Source organism: Borostomias antarcticus (assembly GCF_949987555.1).
Source record: "Borostomias antarcticus genome assembly, chromosome: 6".
NCBI classification, from domain to species: Eukaryota; Metazoa; Chordata; class Actinopteri; order Stomiiformes; family Stomiidae; genus Borostomias; species Borostomias antarcticus.
The window spans coordinates 23,869,784-23,880,342 of NC_140239.1; the positions used below are offsets into that span (position 1 = coordinate 23,869,784).

Genomic DNA, 10,559 nt, shown 5'->3' on the forward strand with positions numbered 1-10,559 from the left:
CCTACTAGATAATGCGGTGAAGCGCACTGATGTTTCCAGAAGCCTTTTATTGTTCAGCCGTCCTTATATTGAACACAATGCTTCCTTGCAGTTTCCTCAAGAAACACCGAGCTACAGGAGAGATGATGGAAATAAAATGAGCTCAACATACAAACTTAAACAGACCATATCAATTGGTGTATAAGAAAGCTCGCATTACCGTCGCGTTACAGCATTCATTTAACTCCATCTAACATCAGGAGTAACATCAGCGCCATTGAGGTAGAAATGCATCAATTGAATTAAATACTTCTTAACAGTTAGATCGAAACAAATCACACAACAAACAATACCTTGTTCCCGTTCCAGCTAGGTGCTTAATGGGTTACAGGTAACAACAATGTTACAGGGAGCAAATACAGAAGGTTAGTTTACCAAAATAAAGGTCTCATAATATGAACAAACCAAAAAACAGCACTAAGAAAAATAAAGGCTTGCAGGAAGTAACTACTTAATAAATAGTCCTCACTAAGGGTTATTTACAACATGAATGAGAAATGGGTGATTTTCAATAGTAGCCTATACAGTAGGGTGCTGCTCCTACATCCATAGCACTGGTCTCCAAACGGTCTTCATCAAAACTATGTTTTGGTTGGGTTCGCGGCTATTCAGGGACTGGTAGGCCTAATATTAACGGAACGAGAAGCCAAACCGTTTCGTCAGCACTTTGAGGTTGTGTCTCAAAGTAGGCTACTTTATGAATAGAATAACAGGACCCGGGGGGCTTTAATCGGCCACACGACACCGCTCTCTCTCATGGGATCATGGGCTGTGCACTCGGGGGTCAGGAGCGCAGCGCGCCTCTGTCTTGGGCTTCTTTCAAATCCTACTGCTAGCCTACGAGTAGTCTTCAAAATAACAAAACACCCTTGAATATGAATGATTCATAGAGAGCGATTACCTTTATTTAATTTCGCCAATAATGCCTATCCATCTCTATCGAAAACGTGGACAATTAACGACTGGATTTAACGGACTGATTCCGACCAGCCTTTTAAGCGCACCTATTTAATTCTGAATGTGGGGGTGTATAAGGGGTATCGTTGGGTCTCAAGCAAAAAGAAAATAGCTTAAATCTATTTAAATCTAGTATACATTTATTTCAATTAGCTGGCCGCCTGGACTAGCCGTCAAGTCAGTGTTGCCGCTGTGACGTGTAGGCCTACAGGTTACGCCGTAGTGCCCGTGATGTCACAGACCGGATAGAATTATATCCGGTCTGTGACATCACGGGCACTACGGCGTAACGTGTACACGTCACAGCGGCAAGGTACATATCCTGCTGTAACAAGTGGACAAGCCTCAGTGCGGTGTTTGCAATGAGAGGAACATGTTGCTAAAGATCTATCTTTGCCAATATGTTCGCTAGTGTAATAACTGATCTTTTTAGAACCCGAGAGAGGGTGCCAATTTCAAGTAGACCTGTAAACCAAGGTCCTGAGGCGACGCCCTTTCAGACCCCGTTCCTGGATCTTGATGTGAAACTCCTCTGCACGGGAGTTTTTATTGCGCTCTATGTGATCCTGATCTTGCTTTGGCTATTATATAAACTGAGAAATCGCCAAAGAAACATTGAGGTTGGTAATCAAAGTTTCATTGTACTTTAATCATTTACAATTCAAACAATTACAGAAGCTGCTCTGTCTTTCTGAAGCCTTAATGAACTCAACATCCATCTTGTATTTCCTTTATAAATTAGGATGAAAACCTTGAAGACATTGATTGGTAAGTTGATAATGTTTTTTTCAGTGTATCCAACCATGTGTGTGTGTGTGTATGTGTGTGTGTGTGTGTCTATGTGTGTGTGTGTGTGTGTGTGTGTGTGTGTGTGTGTGTATGTGTGTATGTATGTCTGTTTGTTTGTGCGTGCGCGTGTGCATCAATGTGTGAGATGTGTGTGTTTATGTGTAAAATGTGTGGTATGATGCATTTTGATTGTACAAGTGTACTGAAATCATCAAAAGTCATTTTATTTTATTGTATCTCAAAAGGGCCCAGCGGGACAGAGTGACAGCCCGGTGCATGCATGCATGCGAGCCATTGGGACTGCATGCGAAGATGCATGCGAGCTATTGGGACTGTCCAGGACAAGACGATCCAGGTTCTGACTCCTATGATCCGGGGGGCTGTGGACAAGACATGGTGTCTGAGATGAGTTCATTTCACACGGCCCCGTCTGTCACCGGTTCATTTGACACAGCCTCGTCTGTCACCGGTTCATTTCACACAGCCCCGTCTGTCACTGGTTCATTTGTCACAGCCCCGTCTGTCACTGGTTCATTTGACACAGCCTCGTCTGTCACCGGCTCATTTGAAACAGCCCCATCTGTCACCGGTTCATTTGACACGGCCCCGTCCTCCTCCAAGTTCTCTCTGCGTCGGAGGCTCTTTCGCAAGAAGTGGGAGGGAGTCTATCAAGGGGCGGCCATTTCCACCTCCGACTCTCTGATGAAGAGGGCACCTGACAAAGCCCCATCTGACCCAGTCCCTTCTGTCACAGCTCCATCTGTCAGTCCAACACTCTCCATGACCAGGACCAGTAGAGGAGACAGCCCCGCTAGCACCTTATCCACCCCCATGGCGTCTAGTGGTGTGCTGGTAAAGGACCAATCTGAGCTAAACGTTCCACGATCACCCGAGCCCCACTGGAGATGCAATCTGGAGCTCTCTCGGTGTCAGAGGCTCATTCGTAAGAAGTGGGAAGACATCTGTCAAGGGACGGACAATTGCACTTCGGACTCTCTGATGAAGAGGACACCTGACACAGCCCCATCTGTAACAGGTCCATCTGTCAGTCCAACACTCTCCATGACCAGGACCAGTAGAGGACACAGCCCCGCTAGCGCCTTATCCACCCCCATGGCGTCTAGTGGTGTGCTGGTAAAGGACCAATCTGAGCTAAACGTTCCACGATCACCCGAGCCCCACTGGAGACGAGATCTGGAGCTCTCTCGGCGTCAGAGGCTCATTTGTAAGGAGTGGGAAGACGTCTGTGAAGGAGCGACCACTTCTACCTCGGACTCTCTTATGAAGAGGGTACCTGATACAGCCCTGTCTGTAACAGGTCCATCTGTCAGTCCACCACTCTCCATGACTAGGACCAGTAGAGGACACAGCCCCGCTAGCCACCTATCCACGAACAAGGTGTGTAGTGGTGTGCTGGTAAAGGACCAATCTAACCCGGACGTTCCACGAACACCCGAGCCCCACTGGAGGCGAGATCTGGAGCTCTCTCGGCGTCAGAGACTCTTTCGCAAGAAGTGGGAGGGAGTCTTTCAAGGGGCGGCCATTTCCACCTCGGACTCTATGGTTAAGAGGGCTCCTGACACAGCTCCATCTGACACAGCTCCATCTGTCAGTCCACCACTTTCCATGACCAGGACCAGTAGAGGAGACAGCCCCGCTAGCGCCTTATCCACCCCCATGGCATCTAGTGGTGTGCTGGTAAAGGGTCAATCTGAGCCGGACACTCCACGATCACCCGAGCCCCACTGGAGATGCAATCTGGAGCTCTCTCGGCGTCTGAGGCTCATTTGTAAGGAGTGGGAAGAAGTCTGTGAAGGAGCGACCACTTCTACTTCGGACTCTCTGATGAAGAGAACACCTGACACAGCCCCGTCTGTCACAGGTCCATCGGACCCAGTCCCTTCTATCACAGCTCCATCTGTTAGACCACCATTCGCGATCACCACCCCCATGGTGTCTAGTGGGGTGCTGGTAAAGGGACAATCTGACGCGGACGTTCCACGATCACCCAAGCCCCACTGGAGGCGAGGTCCGGATCTGACTCTCCGTCGGAGGCGCATCCGTGGGCTGTGGAGACGAGCCATCCTGATGGCCCGCATCACTGGGATGCTGCTGCCGGACAGGCTGAAGGAGGTGGCTCGCAGTGAAGAGTCCCGTCAGCACATGTCACCTGATTGTGTCCAAGACCCGCTTGTCAGAGCGAGTTGCCCCTTTGTTCAAGCGTTCAAAAGAAAGCTTGCAATCTTTGAACATGGGCTACCGGCTCTGAACCAGGAAAAATCCAAGGTCACATCCAAGGCTCCGAACCGGTTCAAGGAACGGAAACGAAAACCGAAAACGAACGGTATTTTACGAGGAACAGAAACAGGAACGAAAACGAAATGGTCTTTAATTGTTCCAGAACAGAAACGTTAATTTGAAATCTTTAAAACCGGTTAATAACGTTATTTTTTCGTTCTTTGTAGTAGGCCTATATAACTTAAAAATAATTGTAAAAAAGAAGAAAGCTGAGCCTTTTATGGCCGAATAGGCTAAATTAAATTAATTAAATTTGTAGCCTACATCTTGTCCTGTTTTTGTAATGTAGCCTAGGCCCCTAAATCTGTTATTTCACAGTCAGGATCTTAAATGCTTGCTTAGCGAAATGAAGAGATTTAAGATATTACAACAACACACAACATGCATAGCCTAGTTCCGACTAGGGATGTGCGCAGCGACTATTTTCACTGATGACTAGACGGTGGTTTTGTAACCGATTATATGACTAGTCTAAAAACAGGATTCCCAAGTTTCTACAACAAGTGCTATTTAGAAAAATTGAGGATGTTTCTCAAACTCTGCGAGCTAAGATGCATGACTATTCTTGATGTTTCCCAACTACTCAGCGGCAGCCAATTTGCATGCGTTGCGCAGGGCTGTCACACACTCTCCTTTGTTTTCCAGTGCAAAACAGTAGTTCAGCCTGTCCTTACAGCTTATTACTTAGCAAAGATATCAATGTGATTTATTTTGTTTAATTGAAGAAGAGTAGGATAGCCTATATCCTGTAATGTTTCAGTAGGCTAAAACTAGATTTCACATAAAGACCGCGGATGTCAGAGAGGGCAATAACGTTCGAAGGCAAATTTATTCCAACATTGGTCCACAAAGAATGATGCAAATAATAAAGTGAAAGAAATAATAGCCTACTGTGCAAATATGTTTTATATGGACCTGCCTACTGTGCAAATATAATGTTTTATATGGACCTGCGTGTCTGCAATAAAGTTCCTCTATCTTTATAACCAACATTCAGCGGAAGCCAATTTTCACTCTTTGCGCATCTCGCTCCAAGTATGGTTTGGCTATTTAAGACACAGAGTCGGCAATTAGGCTGTGAAAGCGAGCGCGCCTCTTGGAATCTAGTCATATGCCTATAGTTGCACAGATTTCTGTCACGTCTTGACTTTCACAAACCAAATGATTAGGCTACATTAATTAATATGAGCACACTTTAGTGACAATGTGCCGTGCAACCCTGATCATTGAATAGCATAAGTTAAATTACTATAATATTAAAGACCGCGGATGTCAGACGATAGGCTACGTATAGGCGCCAAATCCGGAGCTCCCATACAAAAGGAACGCAGCATAAACAATAGGGATTGTGCAGATGAATGAATGAGGTGACTAATTATTTATAAATAACATAAAACATTACAAAACGAAATAAAAACAAACAATAGGCCTACAGGCGCAGAATAAAATAGCTTGCAACAACAGTACAAGAAAATATTTGTACAAGAAATACTGTAGGCCTATAGCGTCTTAATAGACTAACACCCCCGGAACAGTGAACGGAACGTTATTTTTCGTTCTTAACCGGTTCAGGAACGCTGTGTTGGTGGCGGAACACGAGAACGGAAACGTTAAATATTCTGGTTCTGCTCGGAGCGAACCGATTGAAAAATAATTTCGTTTTTAAGCCCTGGGCGGCACGTAGCTAGGGAGGTAGAGCGGCTGGCTGGGGATCGCACGGTCCTCGGTTTGATTCCCGCTCCCGGCATTGTGCCGAAGTGTCCTTTAGCAAGACATTGAACCCCAAACTCGCTCACATGCGTCATGGTGGCGTAGTACCTGTTGTGGTAGTTAATAGTAGGCACCACTAGGGGGAGCTCTACGTCTATATAAGATAGGTTTGGGCTGGGAATAAAGCAGTTGATTGAATCATACTCATGGCGTTCCGTGTGTCTCACTATCACCTGTCTAAGTGATTCTACATGGTGTCAGAAGTGGCGAGGTCACTTAGGTAGACTGATTAGGTAGATTGCTTTAGTAACTACCGGAAGAAGTCTCAGGGTCTAAGCTAACGCTAGCAGACTAGTGGCGGTAACGAGACGTGAGTAGCTAGCTAGCTAACTCCTTGTGAGAAAATCATGGACCGCTTGCCTCTACCGGCGAAGTTCAATTTCAGCAGACCGGAGGAGTGGCCGAAATGGATCCAAAGGTTCGAAAGATTCCGGATAGCTTCAGGCTTGGAGCTACAGTCCGAAGAAAACCAGGTCAACACCCTCATCTACACAATAGGAGACGAGGCGGAGGATGTGCTAACTTCCCTCCGACTGACACCTGAGGAAGCGTGTGATTACGGCTCAGTGAAAGCCAAGCTGGATGCACACTTCGTGGTACGGAGGAATGTAATATTTGAGCGGGCGAAGTTTAATCAACGACATCAGGAAATAGGTGAGGCAGCGGAGGGCTTTATCACGGCACTTCATTGCCTTGCGGAACATTGTGGTTATGGAGAATTACACAGTGAAATGGTCCGGGATAGGCTAGTAGTGGGGATAAGGGATAAAAAGCTATCTGAGCAGCTGCAAATGGATCCAGACTTAACGTTAGAAAGGGCGGTCACTAAAGTTCGCCAGAGCGAGCAAGTCAAAAAGCAGCAAGACATGTTAAAGAATAACTTCAAAACAGAAGTGAGCGCAGAAGTGGATGCTTTCAGCGCGCGTGGGAAAACAAGCGGGAAATATAGACAGCAAGGAGCAAGGGCGCCAGCACAGAGATTCAGGGAGCATGCACAATGCAAAAGATGTGGGAGGGAAGCACATAGTGTGCAACAATGCCCAGCGCGGGACGCAACCTGTAACTCCTGCAAGAAGAAGGGACATTTTGCTAAAGTCTGTCGATCAATCACAATGGGTGAAATAAACACAGCAGACAGTGACAGTGGAGAGGATGTTGCATTCCTGGGCTCAGTTAATGCAAACGATTCTGATGCTCCATGGCTGATAAAACGGAAAATAGCAGATACAGAGACAGAATTCAAAATCGACACAGGAGCTGATGTGACAGTAATCCCAGCCAGTCTGTACCGCACAGGGCAGTTTAGCAGGCTAGAGAAAACAAGGAAGATCCTGCTAGGGCCAGGACAGACACAGTTACCTGTAGAGGGGAAATTCTCAACCACTCTCAGAAAAGGCAGTACACACACTACTCAAGATGTATACGTATACATTTTATTGCTTCCTTGTGACCAGTCAGTCAGTCAGTCAGTCAGTCAGTAGTCAGTCAGTCAGTCAGTCTCATAAAGGCCTTTCCTTATATTTAAACATGTTATAACAGTGATAGCAGCTCGTCGTCAGTCAGTTTCGAGGCACTTCGATGGAGTCCTCCTGGAAGGAGGAGTCCCAGCTACTCGTGAGGTTGGAGCGCCCCCTGGGGCGGTCGGCGGGCGCGATCTGCCTCAGCTCTCTCCGGGACAGACGGACCGGGGTCAGCTCCGCCTGCCCCAACCCGTCCCGGTCGCCCTCCTTCCTGCCGTGCGCGGGGGGGCGGGCGTGGGAGGAGGGAGGGGGAGTCTGGGAGTCCGGCGCCAGCTCCCGGAGTTTCCTCTTCAGCTCGCGGCTGGTGCTCTTGTAGAAGAACAGGTCTCTCTCCAGCTGCTGCAGTCTGGCCTGTACTGCCTGGTCAGCTACCCCTGGGCCTCCTCCACCAACCACTACACACACGCACACACACGTACACACACGCACGCACACACATACACACACACACACACACACACACACACACACAGAAAGCAGGAACCATGAGTATACTGTAATAGAGACAAACGGTAAGGACAGAACAGAATAGAGGAACACCGCACACACTATCTATCTATCTATCTATCTATCTATCTATCTATCTATCTATCTATCTATCTATCTATCTATCTATCTATCTATCTATCTATCTATCTATCTATCTATCTTTCTATCTATCTCTCTCTCTCTCTCCCTCTCTCTCTCTCTCACCCTGGAGCTGCTGCAGGAGCAGCTGGATGCTGTGCTGGTGCTCTCTGTGCTGCTGGGTGAGCCTGCGGTCCGTGTCCAGCGTGAGGCGCCGCAGGACGGCCTCCATCTCCCTCACCGCCGCCCCCTGGTCCTCGGCGTGCAGCCGGAGCTCCTGGCAGCGCAGACGCAGCCCCCGCTCGCGCTCACGCAGACACACCACCTGGACGGGGGGGTGGGGGGGGTGGGAGGGGTTTTTAGAACAGTGTATAGATGGAGTTATAGACCTGTAACACACTGGAAAGTTATGTAATACGCTGTATGAGCGCTGTATGAGCCCAACAAACAATTTGTAAGACGAGGGAGAGATGGAATAATCAAAACGATGTCAGCATAAAATGTTCTATCTCAGCAGGATATTGATGTAACAGATTTCGTATTGGACGGGATATTGAGATATACAGGGATATATTAATGAAATATTAAATTTTACTTGGGATATAAAAGCTTTGTCTAAAACGTTGGAGCTCAGAACTTTCCGGTCTATTGAACTGCTTGCATGTGTGGGATCAATAAACCGCTTCACACAAACTATTTTTGGACTTTGGGTTTTCTTCAAAATGGTGTGACACTGAAGACTTAGTTTCTGGTGAAGTGTTTCACAACTCTGCATTTTCTGATCATTTTCTCCAAGAATTTTGAGACGCCTATAAAACTAAATATTTAGGTAATTTGGGCATCAGATTTATAATTTTGACCAGAACCGATCCACACCAGGGGGAGAGGGGGGGGTGGCGGACGGCGGTGGTCTCTCACTTCCAGTGTCCGAGTGTGCGAGCGAGAGTGAGCGTAGGAGCGTGTGTGTGTGTGTGAGAGAGAGACAGCCTGTGTGTGTGAGAGAGAGAGAGCGAGCCTGTGTGTGTGTGTGTGTGTGTGTGTGTGTGTGTGTGTGTGTGTGTGTGAGAAAGGGACAGAGCTTGTGTGTTTCTGACCTTATTGAAGTATTTGACCAGCAGCGCCGATGCCTCTGGGAGGGACAGTTCCCTCAGCTTCCTCATGACATCGCTGTGGGCGGGGTTAGCCGGGTCGATGTGGGTGTGGGCGGGGCCTCCCAGAAGCCTCTGTCTCTCCTGGATGGAACGGTTCTTAAACTCTACGGCAGCATCCAGGGCCTCCACAGCCTCCTCCAACTGCAGCAGGGTGTGCTCCTCCTGCACACACACACACACACACACACACACACATCACATCAGTCCCCACCTCCAAGATCCACACTTGCATAACACATAGAACGACGGTTTCTACCGAGCAGCATCTTCTGTCCTATTGGCCAACAATAAGTCGGCTCCGCCATATTGGTCTTACGTAACGAGGTGGTAGAATGCGGAAGTCGCCACTGACTCCAATGGGGGGAAAAAACGCTACATAAATACTACTTCAAGAACCGAAATAGTCAACTCCGATTGTTTTTCACTACTGTGGTTTTCGCGTTTGGAAATACATGGAAGTGAATGAGCCGTAGTGAGCCATCAGCTCATTCACTTCCATGTATCTTCCGTGTACCATATATGAGTCTGGCAATGATGAGTTTGTAAGTCCGATAGTGTATTCTGTCTGTTATTTTCACTATTTCGGCTCTTGAAGTGTTTTTTTAATGGGGTTATTATACAGGGGCACACACGCACGCACACACACACACACACACACACACACACACACACACACACACACACACACACCAATTCCTACCTGACTGGAGCGGAGCCTCTTCAGCTCCAGCTGGTTCCTCGCCTGTAGACACGCCTCTCGATGCAGCAGCACCTCCTCCCTCCACCTTAGCTCCTCCTCCAGCTCCTGCAGGCCCCACCTCCTCTGCAGCGCCAACTCCTCCTCCTGCTCTAGCCACACCCTCCTGTCCGTCAGCGTCTGTCAGAAAAGAGTGAGAACGAGCCGAGGGATGAAGATCTCTTGAAGATCTCCGAAGATCTGTCGTTTCTAGTTTGACGAGGATGAACTCTTTCCTGTGAGATCTGAAAGGTTTCTTCTACCTTGGAGTCGTCAGAGTGGCCATTTTGGCAGACGGACGGGTCTTCGGTCCACGGCTCCTGCAGCACAGATACAGCTTGATAAGACTGAAGTACTGTACATTCTGAACATATGAGAGGTCAACCCATACTTATTAAGCCCTGTACACATTCATGATAATGATATGAATGCCAACATTCTGTAGGTGCGACCCACAATTGTGCACAATAGTGCTCGTATATTGTTTTTATTTTTGCACTCGTATTTTGAACTGCTCTTTGCACTGTCCTGTCTTTGCACTGTCCTGTCTCGTCCCTCTGCACCCTGTCCAATGTTGTCTCCATGTCTCATGTATGCACCGCTGACCGAAACAAATCCCTAGTATGTTGTAAAACCACAAGACTATAAATGAATTCTGATTCTATGAATGGCATTTTTATACGTTTCTTTAGGAGTGTTGTGTTATCTGAACGCCCTATGATATTAAGTCCT

General features: G+C 47.5%; 1 protein-coding gene across 1 annotated transcript in view; it reads right to left on the reverse strand.

Moving 5' to 3' along the window:
* Positions 1-7,405: 7,405 nt before the first annotated feature.
* LOC311310571 (kinesin-like protein KIF27) overlaps positions 7,406-10,559 on the reverse strand; it is a gene marked incomplete at its 5' end in the record, with an annotated part of 11,023 nt that continues 7,869 nt past the window's right edge. Inside the window, 5 exons of the mRNA XM_084440081.1 lie at positions 7,406-7,768; positions 8,067-8,265; positions 9,035-9,253; positions 9,792-9,968; positions 10,091-10,147. Coding sequence (XP_084296207.1) covers positions 7,413-7,768; positions 8,067-8,265; positions 9,035-9,253; positions 9,792-9,968; positions 10,091-10,147 — 1,008 coding nt within the window. The 3' untranslated portion in view covers positions 7,406-7,412. The remainder of the gene's footprint in view (positions 7,769-8,066; positions 8,266-9,034; positions 9,254-9,791; positions 9,969-10,090; positions 10,148-10,559) is intronic.